Raw genomic sequence first — 18,554 nt, 5'->3', positions numbered from 1 at the left:
ACTAGCACGTAAATCCCACGTATCTGTTGTGCCTGGAACAGTGTGCGGCATGGAGTAGGCGCTCAATAATCGTTTGCTGAAGAAATAAAAAAAAGGGGTACAGGTAGAGAGGACTTAGAGACCTAGGTCTATTTTCTGGGTCCACTACTCCTTGTTTCTATTCCGTGGAGAAAATCATCAGCATCTTTATGTGCTAGTTTCTTTCCAGATGCAAAATGAGGGTGATGTCTATTTTGCCAAAATTGCCAAGAATGAATGAAATTATAATGAGTGTGGAAAGAGCTTTCTGTGTTGTATGACATGGACATGAACTAGCCTTGGCAGCACTGGTTAGGATCACAGGCAAGAAGTGAGAGCCAGCGTCTGGCCTGTCCCCCTCCACATGCCTTGATGAAGACTTAGGCTGTTTGGGGGGTTTCTCTGAGGAATAGGAATGTAGGTAGTTGATTGTACATCTCATGAGATATGATGTAGAGGTTTTCAGAGAATGTTTCAATCATTTTACTTAATTGGCAATTTCCAAGAAGAATCAAGAAATATTCCACAGACTAATAATTCTGAAACAAAAAAAATTTTGCATCTAAAACTGAAATCGTCGAGTGACCTAGTTACATAAGCTCGCCTTCCTGCCTGCACCTTGTCGACCTTGTGTGCATGGAGTGGGGGGTGAGGCCTGGCCCGGCGCTCACCACACCAGCCCCAGGGGAAGAGCCGCCCGCGGCAGCTCCTGAAGGCCGCTGCGCCCTGAGCCGCACACACCAAGGGACTTCAGCAGCCCCCGCCCAGCCCTGCTCTTGCCAAGGGCCAGGTCACCACAGCAGTGAGAGGACTCTCAAGGTTTAAGAAGTCTGAAATTACAGAGGAGAACTGGCTGCTGGCTGGTGGATCAAAAATCTCCTTCTTGACTGGTAAGTTTTGTTTTGTCTTGGAATTCAGGTAGCTCTCTCATCTCCATAAATTCTGTGCTTTGAAGGTAAAAGAGTATTGAAAAGGGGCATATTATCAATTCCGACCTTAATGAGCACTTATTTTGGTTGCTCTGGACGTGAAGGAGAGAGAGGGAGAGAGGAGAGATGCTCACTTTGGCAGAGTCTGTTGTGCCTGAGGCACTTTTCCAGAGACTCCCCCCTCCCACTCCCGGCCTCATTTGGTGCCAAGTCACAGAGCTAGGAGACCAGGTCACACCCTCCACACGCAGCAGCACGGATGCCGGAGTCTGGGTCATTCCATGCCCCGCTGGCACCAATTGCCATCTTTAACACCCGGTGACCTGACCTGAGGTGGCCAGCACTTGGCAAGGTAGGGATTCTGCCAGGAGCCTGGTAAGCCACAGTCCCTCCAGGGAGCCACCGTCTGTACGAACCGTGACTAACAGAAGGAATGCAGATGCACAGCCCCGTCTGAATGCCAGGGGCTCGGCCGGGCAGCACGACAAGGCGCTGGGTGGACCTAAGGAACTGAGACACAGAGGAGGCCTGACCAGGCGAGGGAGGCGGGAAGAGCGGGCAGCCCTGAGGGTCTGGGCCTCCTCTTTCCCTGGGAGGGAAGAGTCACTGTGTCCTGCCACATGGGGAGCAAGTAGGGAAAGATCGGCCAGCCGGGAGCCGGGACTGTGGGGACAGGTCTCTGAGAACTGGGTCCCTGGACCACTCTGGGTCTGTTCAGGAGAAATCACGGTGCTGTAATCCATCGGAAGCAGTTCTTCTAATAACTTCATCTCCCAAGTGAAAGTGGCAAACAGATGGTTATCAGTTTCCCCACTGGGGCTACTGAGCGTGTGCCTTTGAACACCCTGTCTCCACGGACGTGACCATCGGGGCATTGGCTGCCACCTCGCACCTATCTTCCACCACGGCGTGTCTCGAGCCCTTTCTTACCTGGAGATCTGCTACCTCCTAATATCCTCCTCTGGGACCCGCCAAGAAAGAGGAAATGAGCTGAGAAAGACCGCAGCTAAAACAGACACCCAGCCCCCGCCCAGCCGTGTGTGTCTCTCCCAGGGGAGACCCTCAGTGGCCGCCAGAGACACCGCCTCTTATTTTAGGCGCAGTTCTGATAAGTGGTGCCGTCTGGTTTCCCAGCGGGAGCTTTCAGAGCAGAGTTGGGAGTGGGAATGTCTTCTGCTGTGTCAGGTGCTGTGGGAGCTGCAGCGTGGGGGCCCTGCCATCGAGGGCTGAGGTGGAAAGCCCCGCCACCGCAGGACGCCCAGCACACACACCGGGGCTGCCAAGCGCAGAAGCAGACAGTGCCCGGAGCTGAAGGCTCCCACGTGAACTCTGGTGCTTGGCTGCAGATGAGAAGGGCCTGTGTCCCTGCAGGCCCCGAGGAGGGCAAGGCAGGGCTGGACCCTGTGGTTGTGGCAGCCCATGACCAGGAGCCATGCCCGAGTTTCAGCACGATTTTTACCCAGTGGGGCTCACATTTTAAAATGTTCAGAACGCTCTGGGCAGCCGATTCCTGGGCGGTCCACTGGACAGGCTTCCCCGGGTGCAGGAGGTCCATCAGGCCTTGCTGGTTCCCTCAGGTGGGCAGTGCCTCCCTGGGGCTCAGCGCACGGCGCCGTGGGTTCCCGAGTCTGAAGGGGATTTCATGCGGGGCGGACTGAGTGTCTGCAGCGCACTTACTGCTTCTCCACGTTCTGCTTGGGGGCAGGAAGTCGAGTAGGGCGGTGGGAAAGAGACAGGGGATCACAGGAAGAGAGCAGGTGGAAGGAGAGGCTGACACGACAAGCGAGGGGAGAAGTCTGGGTCAGTGAGCAGGGCTGAGAGGGTGGGGACACAAGGCCAGCCTGGACCAGGGCAGGGGCCAGCCTGGCAGTCCTGAATGTGGCTGGGCGCTCGGCGAACTCTAGCAGCCAGCAGCCCAGCGGCTGCGCGGCCACCCCCAGCCCTCGGCCGGGGAATCTGGGTCTCTGTGTGGGCGGCCTCTGGGGCGGCGGCTGCATTTCCTCCTAGCCCTTCTCTGATGGGGCTCCCTGTCATGGGGGCCTCATCCCCTGCTCTCTCACTGCTTTGCTGCCCCCCAACACTGAAACTCTGTGGCCTGGGGAGGTGCAGCTTCGTGAGTGACCAGGGTACTTGGCGGAGGTGTTCTGGATCCTGCCCAGGGTGGTCCAGCCTGGAGGGGTGGGAGAGCACTGTGGCCTCGGCCCCCACCCAGGCCTTGACCCCCGGCAGAGGTGAGTGAGAGGCTCGTCCCTCCATCCTTCCTGTGGGCAGAGGGACCCCAGTCCACAGGGGCACCGTCAGGTGGGTTGCTGTGGTGCGGCTCCAATCCCCACCAGCACGGGGTGAGCCAGGCCACTTTCCATCCTGAGCCACGTCAGCAGTGCTGTGAGTAGGGTGAGGCCTGCTGTGGCTCTGTTGTCACCTGGCCCACATCACCCTTTTCCTTTCTGCAGCATCTCTGTCACTCAGAGTGGCCTTTCCCAGCAGGCAGGGCGGAGTGGAAGGCCCTGACCGTGGGTGGCTGAGCCAGGCACAAGCCCACAGGCCTCTCAGAGGGGCTTCGGGTGCGTCTCGCCTGTGGGTTTGTCCCACACCAGCCCCGCCTGTGCACGGCCCAACCCAAGGACGGTGGCCCTCGGCTTCTTTCCGACAGGAGGCTGACATTTGGTAAATCTCAACATCTCTGTCTGCGTGTATGACTAAGTGAACGGGCCATACGTCGCTTCCTTTGCTCTTTTGGTTGGTTCTAGTCTTCTGAATCTGTAAGAGAGGCTGAAACGATCTCCGCAGCCCTGCCCATATCTGCCTCAGTCTCTGCTCTGAGCCCACCGGGCAGTCAGAGAATGCGCGGCCGTGTGCGCCCCTCGCTGTCTCTGTCTCGATTTGGCAGAGCAGATGAAGAGGCTTTTGTCACCCCCGCTGCGTGAACCAGCCCTGCTCTGGACAGTCAGCGGGGCCCTGGCAGCCAGGCGATGTGACTTTTTAAAGTAAACCCGAAGGAAACCAGGGCCTCTGGGGGTAGCTCTAGAGTGCCCAGAGCTCCTTCGTCCACCGCTCCCCTCCCACAGCTGCCCCTCTGAGCAGAGGCCCCGCCCAGCAGTTCAGCATCTCTCCTGCCCTTTCCGGTCTCTGGCTTGAAGCAGAAGAGCATGTTCCCTGTTCTTGGAACAGACCCTGAAGTTGTGGTTCTGAGCCCCAGGCCAGGGGCAGCTCCCAGGAGACGCAGGCCACCCCAGCCAGGGTGTCGGTGGTGGGGAGCCCCAGGCCAGGGGCAGCTCCTAGGAGACACAGGCCACCCCCAGCCAGGGTGTCAGTGGTGGGGAGCCCCAGGCCAGGCCACCTGCAGCCAGGGTGTCAGTGGTCCTGTCCTTTTCTGGAAACCACACTTTGGACCCGCAGGCCTCAGGGTCGGTCGCGTGGCCAGCCCAGGGACATGGAAGTAAAGGTGCACCTTCCTGTCCGACCCCTGAAACGCCCCCTGCCTTTCCAGCACCTGGCTCCAGGCGGAACTCCGGGCAGGCTCGTCAGTGTCTGCGCTTATTTGTACAGTTGGTGAGAATCAGGCTCTGTGTGGGATGTTGTGGTCAGAGTTAGAAGTTTAAATTGAGGACCTAAAAGAAAATTTTTCAAAGGGGCTACTGTTTTCACGTGGCCAACTCGAGTTTCAGAAGCTCCCTGACCTGCTCTTTGAGTCAGACAGAGAACCTAAGCCCTGGTTCAATCAGGCTCATGGTAAGATGGGAGCTGGGACCAGCGGGACCCACCGTGGACGTGTCGACCTCGTTCCCAGCCCCGCCCCTGGCAGTGGTCAAGCGCTTGCCCAGCATGCACAGGGCCCTGGGCTCGATCCCCAGCAACACACAGAAACAAAGAGGAGGGTCAGATGCTGCAGCGGGCGGCCGAGTCGGCAGCTCCTTCCTGCTCACCCCCCGAAGCCCTCTGCAGAAACCCCTCCACAGTAGCCCGCACTTTCTCTCCGCCAGTTCTGTCTTTCCCAGACCGACTGACCCTCTCAGGCACACGAGGTAAGAGAATCTGCCAGGCTCCTGGCCCTCCCCATGGCTGTCAGGAAGGTCAGGAGAGGAGGTGCGTCCTCCCCGGCTGGGGGGCCAGGTTCCCTGCACCATCCAGCCCCAGCCCACGTGTCCCCTGTCGAAGTTTTCCAGTAGGGACAGCTGAGCGCCAGGCTGTCCTCTGCCCTGCGGGGGACGCTCTCCCACTCCAGCAGCTGTCTTCCTCGCTCTCTGCTCCGTCTTGTTCCCAGTGCCACAGCCTCTCCCTCTGCCCCAGTGGGACCTCCCCTGCAGAGTGCCAGGGCTGCCCACCCCATCCTCAACTCCGTCCCCTCTGTGAGGCCAGAGGGACCACTCTGCCCATTGCTAGGACCGCCCTGGTTTTACCCCTGGAGTCTCTGCACCCCAGGAAGTCCATGGCAATCGGGAGGCCTGAGAAACATCAGCCCTGACGCGCTGGCCGCAGGTGAGCTCTGATGTCCTCTCAGTGTTGGGGGCTGTCCATCAGGGGCCGGGATCCCAAACCAGGGCTCCAGGTTCCTGAGAGCGTAGTTGTTAGAGTGCAGTCTCCATCCTCTGGGGTCTCTGTGTCTCCTCCTCCGTGATCTCTCTGTTATTCACAGTCTCTGTGCTTACGTCCTGCACCTCTCTGTGGCTCCGTCCTCCACCTCTCTGTCCTCCACCTCTCTGTGTCTCCCTCCTCCATGATCTCTGTCTCTATCCTCCATGTCTCTGTGCCTCTGTGCTCCACCTCTCTGTGCCTCCGTCCTCCCCCTCTCTGTGCCTCCGTCCTCTACTCTCTGTGCCTCTGTCCTCCACCTCTCTGTGGCTCTCTTCTCCATGATCTCTATGTCTCCCTCCTCCATGATCTCTGTCTCTGTCCTCCACCTCTCTGTCCTCCACCTCTCTGTGCCTCTGTCCTCCACCTCTCTGTGGCTCCATCCTCCACCTCTCTGTGCCTCTGTCCTCCGCCTCTCTGTGTCTCCCTCCTCCATGATCTCTGTCTCTGTCCTCCACCTCTCTGTGCCTCTGTAAGGCTTTGCGTACCTTCTCAGTGTGGGTTCTCAGCAGGGTCCTCTTGCCACCACAGATCAGCTTTCCCAGGATGCCCACCCTGAGAGGCTGTCCTCAGGGAAACCTGCTGCAGGTCACTTTGCCATCCTCAAATCCTCTGCAGGTTTCCCTTTAACCACTTCCTCCCTTCCCTTCCCTTTTGCCCCTGCATCGGTTTTGAGGGACCTGTCCTCACAGCCAGTTCTCATCTGTCCCCATCCCTAACTTTGGTCGGCCGTCTGCTCCTCGGCAGGTCCCCTGCCTCTTTAGGACCCATAATAGTAGTCCCCGGGGCTGTGGTGTGCCCGGACGCCGTGTGAGGCAGCTGCTCCTCGCTCCTCGGGCCTCACGTGGGTCTTTCCTCCCCTACCCTTTTCTGTCTGGTGAGACAGACATCCAGGGGTGAACTGGGCAATGGCGTGGCTGGTGTGGCCCTGGAGAGGTGTCGAGGGAACCTCAGAGCCTTGGGTACACGCCCTCCATCTCCTCCCTTCTCAGGGTCCTTGAGCGAAGCCCATTTCCTTCCCATTACAGCAGAAAGTCGAGGCAGGAGCGCTTGTGTTGGGGCCCCACTTTCCGTGAGTCTCCGTGACTTCTCCTCCGTAACAGTATGCGCCTGCTGAGACCCACTAATAAGGTATCAAGTGGGCAGCTCGTGCTACATGTCACTTCTATGTCAATACAGCTCTTTTCTAAGTTGAAAGGGATGAGATATAAGTCAGAAACTTAAGTTTCCAGCCCGGCTCCCCCACCTCTGTCCGGTTGGGGGATCCTGCTTCATTTGGACTCTCCCCGCTCCTGTTCCCGACTGGCTTTTGGAACTACCTCCCAAACTTCCTCTTCCAGTTTATTGCAGGGATGGCTGGACTTTGGGACCAGAGAGCATGGTTTGGGGCCTGGGCCCTTCCAATGACCAGGTGAGAGGATGCTGCTCGGCTTCCCGCTGTGCACCAGGACACAGTGAGGACCCCAGCGCTGTCAGGCCCTCCATGAGGACTAGTGAAGCAGAGTGAGTGGCACAGCAGGGCCAGGCCAGGCCACCAGGGCTTCCCGCCACACTGCCCGGCCTCCGCAGGAGCCCACCTCCAGGGGCCTGTGGCAGAGTCACTGCTCCTCGGCCCGCCCTCCCACTGCCCTCGGCTGGCCTTGGTTCCTCCCTGCCACCCGCCTTGCCCGTGCTCCTGGTCCCCGTCTGCCTCCTGACCCCTCCCCTGGCAGGACTGTGTCACCTTCCTAGCTCAGCTCCAGCCCTTCCCTTGTCACCAGGCTGCCTCAGAGCCGCACCTCATGGGTGAGGACACAACCTAGAAGGTCCATGGCACATGGCCTCACTGCTCATGCAAGCACGCACTCACACACGTGTGCGTCTGTGTGTGTGTGTTTGTATGTGTGTATAATGTGTGTGTCTGTGTGTAATGTGTGTCTGTGTGTAATGTGTGTCTGTGTGTAATGTGTGTGTGTCTGTGTCGGTGTTACTGTGTCATGTGTGTGTGTCTGTGGATGTGTGTCAGTGTGTGTGTGTGTCATGTGTGTGTCTCTGTGTGTGTGTCGGTATGTCTCTCTGTGTGTCGTGTGTGTGTCTCTGTGTAATGTGTGTGTCTGTGTGTCAGTGTGTGTGTCCCTGAGGGTTCAGGCCTCGACTTCCCTACTGGGTAAGTGACTGCGAGGCCAGAAGCAGGTGACATATTTTAAGCATGTGACGTATGTGCTGTTCTCAGTGACCAGGTGTCAACCCCATTTGCAATAGGCGCACTGGGCGGCATTCGCCTGGCCGCCCTGGAGGACAGTCCTCAGCCAAGGGCGCAGGACAAGGAAGGGTGTCAGCATCCCCAGACCCGCCCCCGTGCGGGGAACACAGGATCTGTAGCTTTCAATGGCCCTGGGTTCCAAATCTGAGAGTCAGCCAGCTGTGACTCCTCTATGAAACAGGTTTCTTCCTTCCTGGGAATCCGCTGGCATGACTTATCCAACCGTCTTCCCTGATGTCCACCTGGAGGAAAGAGGCAGGTCCCACCCAGCTGCTGCTTCCCACTGACTCCCCACCTTTGCTGCCCCGGCTCCCCTGGGGAGGGTGTGCACCTGTTTTGCACAAAGAAAGCAGTCTGGCTTTGCCTTGATTTCCTCTCGGCTCATTTTCATTGCTTCAGAAGCGCTGAGTGCCTGGTGAGGGCTGGGGTTGGCCGACCCCCTCAGCCCGGAGGCTGCCAACAGCAGTCCATGTGGTCTCAGTGGCAGGATTCGCTGGTTGGGGGTTGACAGGGCTCTCAGTTGGGGTCCCTCCTGCATCCCAGAGGGTGGCTGGGAGGTTCTGAGGCTCCTCCGGGCTGTGGGTGCCTCACCTCACTGGCATCCGCACACAGGCTGTGGCTGGGAACTTGGCAAGGACCCTCAGCCAGGTTGCCTGCCGTGCCTGTCCCTGCGGAGGGCAGATGGCCCCTTTGATGCAGTTCAACGGGCCGGGAGGCTGCCAGGATTGCAATCTGGCTCAGAGATACTGTGAACAGCGGGTGGCAGGTGGTGGGTCAGGGCCATCAGGCAGTGAGGGGCCAGGCCCTGGATGGTTGGGTGTCCACTCTGACAGTCACACACTCCTCAGGTATCAGCCATCTCTTGAAATTGTCACAAAGTTGAAAATCCACTAAGCCCTCGGCATCCCTTCAGGATACACACAGTGAGCACGCCCACTGGCAGAAGAGCTGTTTCTCACACACTTGCTGCTGGAGATTCTCAATCTATTTATTCCCACCTCCAACAGCCTCCTGAGGACCAGCTTCTCCTTACCCCAGGGGAACCGTTCACCTTCTCTGCATGGCCCAGGACTGCGTTCACCCAGCTTTCCAGGGCCTTCCCGGGATGGGGCTGCCCGGGTGCAGCCCAGGAGGTGACCTGCTCAGCCGTGCCCAGGCCCGGGCATGGCCCCAGAGTGCCTCGACACGCCTCTTAGAGCTGTTCCCCAGGGCCGTCATTAATCCCCCAGCCATCCCGTCCTTTGTCTGAGTGGGCAGCTCAGGTGACAGCCAGGTTTTCAGACTGAGGGCTGTCTGTGTGCAGTGTCTAACCGCGGACTGCGTGTCTTGCTTTCAATGTCGTCGCAGAGCCTGTGCACATGCTCAGCCCCTCACAGGTGAGGAGGGCTAAGCGGGATCCGGGAGGACCTTCCACGTGGGCAGGTCCCGGGGGAAACAAGGACCTGCTTGCTTTCTGGGGGCGGGCACAGAGCCCCACAGAGGCCAGGAAGGTGGCGCTGGGAGGCAGGGTCAGCAGAGTCCAGGTCCTCTGGGCTCCCCCCCACCACAGTGGGAGGAGGTGAGGGGCCTTCCCATCGTCCCGTCTCTTGGTGGCCCAGCTGCGGCAGCAGCCTCCTTTCAGGGAAGGGAGCAGGGCCCCCCTGCCAGCAGCCCCTCCGGGTGGCACCCCCCTGCTTCCCTCAGCTGCTTTCTGCCTAATGTCCTGTCTTGGTCCTCAGTCATGTCCCTGCTTTGATCCCTTTCCATCCTCAGGCAGGCGACTCCCGGGCCTTGCTTTCCCACCTGCATGCTGACCAAGGCCATTCCAGGGGAAGGCAGGAGGCGGGGGTAGGAAAGACGGCCTGGGGCAGCCCACGTCCCTGAACACCCACGCGGCCTGCTGCTTCCGCTGCGAGGTGCGCAGGCCTCTGGGTGACCGCCTTTTCCGCGGCTTCACCCCCAGCGAGAAGCTGAGGCCTCAGGGGCCACAGGAGGAGGGGGGAGGGCTGAGTCCCGAGGGGAGGTTCCAGGCCTCCCTCTCACCCAGCGCCAGGGTCTGGGCAGGTGAGTGTCCTCCCGCAGAAGAGAGAGAATGAAGCACGACTTGGTAAGGAGGGACTTTTCTCAAGTGGATGGACAGGGCAACTGCAGAAGGACCCTGGGCCACGGCACACAACCCCCTCAAACACAGCAGGGCTTTTCCTGTGTCAGGCAAACAGCGGGCGGAGGGGACAGTGGTCTTTGGCAAGAAGCCAGGGAAAGACCAGAGCCGGCTGGACAGGGGAACCCCTGCCGTGGGGCGATCCCCAAGAGAAGCTGTGGACGGGCCAGGGTGCAGGGCAGGAGCCTGGTGGTGGCGGAGGCTGTGCTGGCTGGAGCAGCGAGGGTGAGCCCTCAGCTCCGCCTCCCGGTGTCGGCTGCGGAGCTCCAGCACTCCCCGAGACGGGCTGCAGCCACCCAGGGTGAGCCACGCGCCACTCTGCTGTCCCTTCTCCATGTTCTTAACTGTTTGCCACTAAGAACAAGTTCCTGGGTGGGTCACCATCCGCTGCTTCCCTGATATTTCTAAAGATGGTACCTGACAACCTCCGCCTACCTCGCGGGCTTTAGGGACTCCTGTGTTCACCCCAACCAGGCTGCAGTCAGCCAGTGTGCGTGGCTCTCCTCCAGCTCCGCCCCAGGCTTCACCTGCTCTGACCTCCTGTCCCCCACACCTGAGGTAGGGGCCACACTGGCCTTCGATCCACAGAAGGGAAACTGTGGCCTGGAAGACACCAGCATTCTTTCTGTGGTTGATGGCTCTTGGGGTGGAGCAGGACACATCTAGGCTCCAGAGCCAGCCCACTGCCTCCCGGCCACTCCACACATTCCCACATCCTCCTAGGCAGCTGCCAAGGTGTCCTCGTCCCCAGGAGACCAAGTGCAAGCTCACCACCACAAGTGACTCTCTTCTTCCATAGGCAGAGTCAGCCTCCCCCTCTCTCCCACTGCACTGATGGTTTGTCTTAGATTCTAAGAAGTCATGTGACTGTTCTGTGATTCTCTTGAAACCCTCGGGATGTACATGGTTAAACCATTCGCATCTGGGCAGAGAGGCGTTGCTGTTAAATAGGAAGTGGTAATTCAGCTGTTTTCTCTCGGAGATTCTAGTATCTCACCGTGCTTTTCTTAATGAGCATTGGAAACTGCATCTGTTGGCAGGATGGTCCTCACACGGGGGCCGCTGGGCCTGGACCGTCCCTGAGGGGAGTGCAGCCAGCCACCCACTCTGGATCTCAGCGCTTTCTGAGGTGAGCACGCCCAGATCCCCCTACTATCCTTCAAAACCTTCCCAGCTTCTTGGACTCTCTAGCCACAACAGGCCCATTAGAGAGCAGTGATTTCCCTCCTGGGTGTGGTGTGACAGCCGTGCTTACACCTAAGGAGACACTTCACTTTCCTGAAGGCACTGTCCCATGGTGTTCAGAGAGGAGCGTGTTTTACAGAAGCCTGCTCTTCTTCCAAGGGCACAGTGGCTGATTCTACTGTGACTGCCTCATACTGGAGCTTGGGCGATGATTTGGGCCCTGCTTCTTCATGCGGGAGGTCTCTACAGGGCTTCATCTGCATAGATATGCCATTTTTTCTTTTCTTTTTCTTGGTTTGCAGTGCTGGGGGCTACACCCAGGGCCTTGCACACACTAAGCAGGGGCTCCAACATTCAGATACAACCTCACTCCTAGAAATGCTATGACTTTCTAAACCAAGCACACAGAAAAGATGTTGAGACACTAACATTCAGCTAAGATGTCTTGGGAGCAGTAAGGGACTCAGGCCATGCCAGACAGTGGGTGGGAGCCTTGGCAATCGAGGCTGGGTTGGCAGGAGCCCACAGGGTAGTTTTTCCAGGGACCTGGTGGACTGGAGTCTCCAGGAGTGTGATGCAGGCAGAGCTCAGATGCCACAATCATGGTGGTGATGGGGTCAACACCTCCGACCAGGGAAGAGTGCATAAAGACAGTGAAGGCTTCAGGGCCACCTCCAAAGCCCAAGGAGGACAGGAAATAGAAATTGTGGGGACCAGCACCAGGAAGAAAGTGCAAAACGTAAAGTTGAAGTTAAAACTATTCTTGAATGGTAAACAAATCACTGGAAAAAACCTTCTGGCTTTTTCTTAACCACCCCCATTCAAAAGCAGAAGGAAGCTGGCCCAGACTTTCGGCCCCACTGATGTTTATAAAAGTGTAACAAGGAGCTCACAAGTGACCCAAGTGAATCCAGAACATTTATTTATGGAACATGTAGTTAAAAAATTCTGACATCAGTAAGGAGTTTTAAAGTAAGTACATTATTTTTACTTCTATCACTTCACTAAGAGCTGGTGGATACAGTGAATCAGACGGGGATAAGAGGCAGGGGTGCAAAGCACCACTGTGGCAGTCTCAGAGGAATTGAAGGCTTCCCATCTGCAACATGGGTACAGTTCATCTTGGAGTTTTTATGAGGTTAAAGAGGTAATAGATGTTAAGTGGTGATCTGAATACTCACATAGGGCTAGACCCTAATTTACAGTACACACATGTGCATCCATATATACATGCACCTATACATGCATGCACACATGCACACATTCACTTGTACACACAAACACCCGTGCACATGCACCTACACATACACAAGCACACACATGCATGAACACACAACTACCCATGCATGCATGCACATGTTTGCACATACATACATATCCACCTGCATACACATTAAAACAGCTGTGCATATATCATGCACGCATACCTGCAAACACATATACAAACATGAACACACATGCATACACACATTTATGTAGCCTATTTGCATACATAGACACCCATGCATACACAGTGCATGTATACACATACACACATGCATGCACACATGTATTCACATACATGAATATTCATATACATACACATCTGTACACATACTCATAAATCTCCATGCCTGAGGTCATACATACACACATGTACACCTGCACACACAGTCATAAACATGCACACATACACATGTACACACTCCCATGCGCAGTACTTCTTTCATTTTCCTCCTTGGCTGAGGGCCATCACTACTTATGAAAGGAAGTCCAACCTTAAAACCCTCTGATTGGATTTAAAGAGCTGTTAACTCGTAACAAAATGTTTCCCAGTGTTTAGAGAATACTTTATTAGTTCCTGTAATTAAACCCATGTACTGACGGTTGTTTTCAAGCTGAAATTTTAGCATATTCTGATAAGTATTCCTGGCGTCTTCCCTGGCTCTCATTTTCCTGGGTGGGGTGGAGGCAGGCAGTGGAAGCTGGCCCTCAGCCCTCCCACTGGCCATCTCAGTCACCTCTCTCTCAAGGAGACTTACCCCTGGGTCCCACCTGCTCTGCTCCCAGGTCAGAGCCAACTGTGACTGACCCTCAGCTGACACACCTGCGAGGCCCTCGCTGCTGCTGTCCAGCCGAAGGTCTTTTCTTGGGTGGCCTTCCTTTTCTAAGTGGACTAGTCCATCAGCTAGTACTTTTTTGAGGGACTTTCCTTTGCACACTGCACCTAGGCTGCTCAGATTTTTTTTTTCTGCTGATTCTATCATCTCTGCCATTCTTCTGTTTCCTCACGTAGATTACGGGCCATGTTTTCCTTTTTCTTTATGTGTTTGGAAATTTCTGTTTGGTCGCCTGATATGTGAATTTTCATTATTGAGGGTTGGTTTTCATTGCATTTTTCTACATAATCTTGGGCTTGTTCTAGAATGTGGCTATTCTTTGGATTGGAGGGGTCCTTTGGAGCTCTGTACGAGCTTTGTCCTGCCCAGGGCACCTTCAGGGCAGAACTACATTAGCTCCACACCCCAGGGGCGCATCCTTTGGAGAGTGCGGTGTGGTGCCGCGGAGTTAGGAGGGTGGCCACTCAGGCCAGTGGTGGGGGGAGCTGTCCCTCCTGGGGGTGAAGTCTGCCCACTCCCTTCTGGCAGCTCTTTGTCCAGTGTCTGTGGAGTAGCTTCCTCCTGCAGAAATGCCTCAGCCGCACCCTGAGTGTTCTGCATGCAGCTCCTTCCTCTCCGCTCAGCAAGGCTGCCATTCTCTTCGGGGCTCTTCTCACTCTGCTGTGGGACTGGTGGGGCTCACGTCATTTCCCATGTCACTAGCTCTCCCCCTGCCAGGGGCCACAACCCTGTGATGCCTATTGGCTCATAGCTGAGGGCTCGGATGATATTTTGTGGGTTTTTCTGGTTGCGCGGCAGCGTGGTGCGTTGGTCTCTGTGCTCCATTGTGGGTGGAGGCTGCAGGCTGCAGTGGTGCTCTGGCTGCCATTTAATCAGATAATCTCACCGATAGGAATCCCTCCTCAGCTGCCTTTGCAACAGGGGGCCTGGATGCCCTGCTTCTCCTGTGGGCTCCTTGTACTCAGAGCTCCGTACTCGCAGGCCACTGCCTGGAGCAGTGACCCCACGCCTCCCTGTCTCCATCGGGAGCAGGACTGAGGGGCAGCAGCCGCGGGCCTGAGGCAGGACTCCGGGTATCACAAACACACATGAGAACTGAGGTCTAGAACTGAGCCCAGAACCTCACTCAGGCTGGCCATGTCATCCTGCCATCCCCCAGGGTTAGGTATCCCAGCGACTGCATGCAAGGCATGGTGCAGCATGGGGGACCACAGGCAGGCGCAGGAGAAAGAGGCGGGGAAGGGAAGCAGGCAACATGAGTGGCAGTTGGGTGATGGATCTTACTGGGTGGTGGGTGGCAGCTGATGCATCAGGAAATAGAAGAGTGTGGGAGATGGAGTTGGGCTCTTGCCTGCCCGTTCTCCAGGGACCAGACCAGAGCCTCCTCCTCCACCACCTTGCCTACGGACGCCACCTCACCCCTTCCTTCCTGCACTTGAATGTCTGATGACGACATGTCAGCCCAGCAGACAGTGTTTGTCAAACGGGGCGTCTGCTGAGAGGTCTGCTGGGGGAGGGTCCCTGCCCACCATCTCCCTAGCCCGCGTCTTTCCAGGGTGCTTCCGGGACGACCCTTGCATTCACAGCTCGAGAGATTCTTCCTGAAGCGCTCGAAGGCCCACGTGGGTGATGGTCACTGAGCTATAGTGAAGTCTGGAACCATAAAACACAAGTTTCTAGACACATCCTTAGTTTTAGAGATTGTGCTCAGTAGAATCTCCTTCTATGTAATTATATTGAATTTTGCATGAAAATTTTTGTGTAGATCACAAACTGTTTTTTTCTGATATCACTCTTGGTTATGCCCTAAGATCAGGATCAGAAAATGACAGCCCCTGGCCACCCATGTGTGGTTAGCCCCACTCCCTCACGTATTGCCTGAAGCTGCTTGCACACACCCGGAAGGCATTCAGCACTTGCTGTGAGGCCCCCTGCGGAGCCTGGGGACCGGCTCCGGCTCCGAGTGGGCACTGTTAGGTACAACAGCGTGCTGTGCTGGGTTCCAGGGGAGGGAGGCCTGCCCTTGGACCACTGGCTCCAGAATCCCACTGTAACTGCCGTGCCTTTTGCCTCCCTAGTTCACCTCTGCCCTCCTGTTGCCCTGCTGGTAGCCGGCTCTGCTGAGCGTCCACTTCCCTTCCTACACCAGGCCTGTGTCTTCTGTCTTGATCAAGAAGGCCACCACAATGGGAGAGGTGAGAGTCCGTTTTATTTTGGGCAGGGGGCATGATTTTGGAACTGGTGCTATGGCTGTCTCTGTTCACCTTGCAGGAGCTGATGAACTCCACTGACAGTTACTACCCAACCGACGACTACCCTGAGCCGCTGGAGGACCCTGGAGCCTTGCTGTGCTCCCTGCAGGAGGTCCGGCAGTTCTCCAGGGTCTTCGTGCCAGTTGCTTACTCCTTGATCTGCATCTTTGGCCTGCTGGGCAATACTCTGGTGGTGCTCACCTTTGCCTTTTATAAGAAGGCCAAGTCCATGACGGATGTCTATCTCCTGAACATGGCCATCGCAGACATTCTCTTTGTCCTCACTCTTCCCTTCTGGGCCGTCACTCATGCTACCGACACCTGGATGTTCAGTAACGCCGTGTGCAAACTGATGAAAGGCATCTACGCGGTCAACTTTAACTGCGGGATGCTGCTCCTGGCCTGCATCAGCCTGGACCGGTACATCGCCATCGTCCAGGCAACCAAGTCCTTCCGGCTCCGCTCCAGGACGCTGGCGCACAGTAAGATCATCTGCTTGGCTGTGTGGGTGGTGTCACTCATCATCTCCAGCTCGACCTTCACCTTCAATCAGAAATACAGCATGCAGGGCAGGGACGTCTGTGAGCCCAGGTACCAGTCGGTCTCGGAGCCGCTCACGTGGAAGCTGCTGGTGCTGGGGCTCCAGCTGCTGTTCGGCTTCTTCATCCCCCTGGTGTTCATGGTGCTCTGCTACCTGCTCATCGCCAGGACCTTGGTGCAGGCTCAGAACTCGAAGCGACACAGGGCCATCCGCGTCATCATCGCCGTGGTCCTGGTCTTCCTGGCTTGCCAGGTCCCCCATAACATGGTACTCCTTGTGACCGCTGCCCAGATGGGCAGGGCGGGCCGGACTTGCCATGGCCAGAAGGTCATGGGCTATGCCAACAACGTCACGGAGGTGCTGGCCTTCCTGCACTGCTGCCTCAACCCGGTGCTGTACGCGTTTGTGGGCCAGAAGTTCAGGAACTACTTCCTGAAGATCATGAAGGACATGTGGTGTGTGAGGAGGCCGAAGGCTGCAGGCTCCTCCTGCGCCCGGATGTACTCCGAGACCTTTGCTTCCCGGCAGACCAGTGAGACCGCGGACGACAACGGGTCCTCCTTCACCATGTGACCAGTGGCGAACTCGCCGAGAGATGCGAAGACAGAGATCCTCTGCCCGGCCCAAAGCACGGCGGTGAGCGAACTAACCCGAATCAGGCAGGGCCGGGCTCTGCGCTTCTGGCCCTGTCCATGTGCCCCCAGCCCTTCCCTCTGCCTGGGGCGGGGGACTCTGCAGCAGCTTTCCCCAAGTGCTTGACAAGAAAGGCCGGCGGCTCCGGGTCTCACAGCGCTGGGGTTCCACCAAACAGGCCTTGGAAATGTGGAAGTGACTTGTCTGCAAATGTGAAGGTTTTCAGAGACTCTCCTGGAGCGGCCGTGGATCCCAGTCCCTCCTGTGTGGCACAGAGGACCACGAGTTTGAAGAAGCGAGCAGAGCCCCTGCAACCCGTGTCAGGTGGACGCTGAACATTTCCTTACCCAGATGCTCTCTGTTGCTAATTGTCAGTAGCAAACATTCTCATTTCCCTCTGAATCACTCAGGAAATGCCAGGGGTCAAAAGGTGGAAGAAAGACAGACCCAAGTGTTCATAAACTGGAACAGCCACGGGGAAAGACGGAGGCTGAGTAGGTGCCAGTGTGACCGTCACTGGGTCACAGTGTCACAGGCAGGAGCACGTCAGCTCACTCTTGCTCCCCTAGATGCTGTTCTCTATGATAAACTTTCCTTGTAAGGGCCCCAGGCCTTACCTTAGTTTGCAGCATGCAGAAAAAATATTCATTGGATAAATTGTAATAAAAGTGGATTTTATTTTGGCAGCTTGAAGTGCTAGATATTTCTAAACTACTTTATGAATAGCACACTTTTTTTTTTTTTTAAGCAGAAAGAAACTTTCTTCTGTTTCCCTAATAGAATTGAAGAAGGCGTGTGGTCAAGGACTGGATGATGAAGAGCTTTGATTTACTTAGTGTAGAGTTAGAAGTGTGTTGGCCCCTGAGACTGACTTCTTTAAAGTAGCTTCACCCAGATTCTGAGGTTAGCTTGGAATCAGACTTTAACAACTCTCTTCCATTGTGTGGAGAGCTCATAGAACTACTTTTTATATTGCTATGTAAACATAAATGGAAAAATATCAACCGAATTCCAAAAATACAAACACATATGAGAAAAGTACTGACATGAACTGCAAAAATCCTGACATGTTTACTTCTGACACACCCAGTGTCTGAGATGGTATGCGGTTCTTATAAGCTTTAACTGCGTCTCTCTATAATGTAAAATACTTGCTTTAAGATTCATCAAAGTCTGTATTTCAGTTGTCTTTTTGGCTTTGCAAAATAAAGCTGCTTTAGTGAAGTAGGACTTCTTTCAGCTTCTGTGTTCAGCCCAAGGAATCCTCTGCCCAGAGAGTGAGGTATTCAGGGCCACCATGTCCTTCAAAGTCATGACCAGTGTGCTGATACAGTCTGCAAAGACAAGCCTGGTGGTGGACGATGGGCCCAGAGACGTCTCATTTATCCAGTGTGGCTGGACATGTGCTCTTCCGGGTGGTTCCTGTTTTCAGATGGATGAAGGCGAGTCTCGAGCGACGCCCCTGAGCAGGTCAGCCCCATGCCTGCTCCTAAAGGGCGCTGCCAGGTGACGGTGTTTTCCTGCTGTGCTGGCATCTGACCAGGCAGGTGGTCCCTGCGTGAGACCCACCCGAGGCCACATAGCTCACGTTCTTAAGACCCTGTCTCCACACAGAGTCCCTCTGTGAGATCCTGGGGCTTGGCTACCAACGTAAGAAAGGGGGCCAGGATCCAGCCCGCACCATGACTTCTGCAGACAGAGCAAGTTGCATGTTAAGCCTCATTTCAAACACTCGAGACTTCCTTCCTATGTGGCTTCTTCCTCCCTGATATTCCAAATATTCTTTCCCACTTCAGTTTCTCGGATGCATGCTCCTACAGAAAGGTGACAAAGGACAGTTGTGGTCCTGGGAGACCACAGCCACCCAGCGCTTCTCAGAGGCTCTTCCTCCTCAGGACTCCCAGGGCAGCCTCCTCCCCTGACCCTAGCCAGCCTCTCCTTCC

At 56.1% G+C, this 18,554-nt stretch overlaps 1 protein-coding gene across 2 annotated transcripts; it reads left to right on the top strand.

Annotated features, from left to right (window-relative positions):
* The first annotated feature begins 666 nt into the window (after window positions 1-666).
* Ccr6 (C-C motif chemokine receptor 6) lies at window positions 667-17,835 on the top strand. 2 transcript variants are annotated; one of them, XM_048805822.1, is made up of 3 exons: window positions 667-908; window positions 15,264-15,380; window positions 15,457-17,835. In XM_048805822.1, the coding sequence occupies exons 2-3, from the start codon at window positions 15,372-15,374 to the stop codon at window positions 16,549-16,551; spliced, it is 1,104 nt and encodes a 367-aa protein (XP_048661779.1). In that variant the 5' UTR covers window positions 667-908; window positions 15,264-15,371; the 3' UTR covers window positions 16,552-17,835. The 2 variants fall into 2 exon arrangements, with proteins under 2 accessions (XP_048661779.1, XP_015354173.1); XM_015498687.2 differs by lacking the exon at window positions 667-908 and adding an exon at window positions 10,851-11,030.
* Window positions 17,836-18,554: the final 719 nt, after the last annotated feature.

Source organism: Marmota marmota, unplaced genomic scaffold (assembly GCF_001458135.2).
Source record: "Marmota marmota marmota unplaced genomic scaffold, marMar, whole genome shotgun sequence".
Lineage (NCBI taxonomy): Eukaryota > Metazoa > Chordata > Mammalia > Rodentia > Sciuridae > Marmota > Marmota marmota.
Note: the sequence above shows the minus strand (reverse complement) of the source record. Positions and strands in the feature narration are given on the sequence as shown.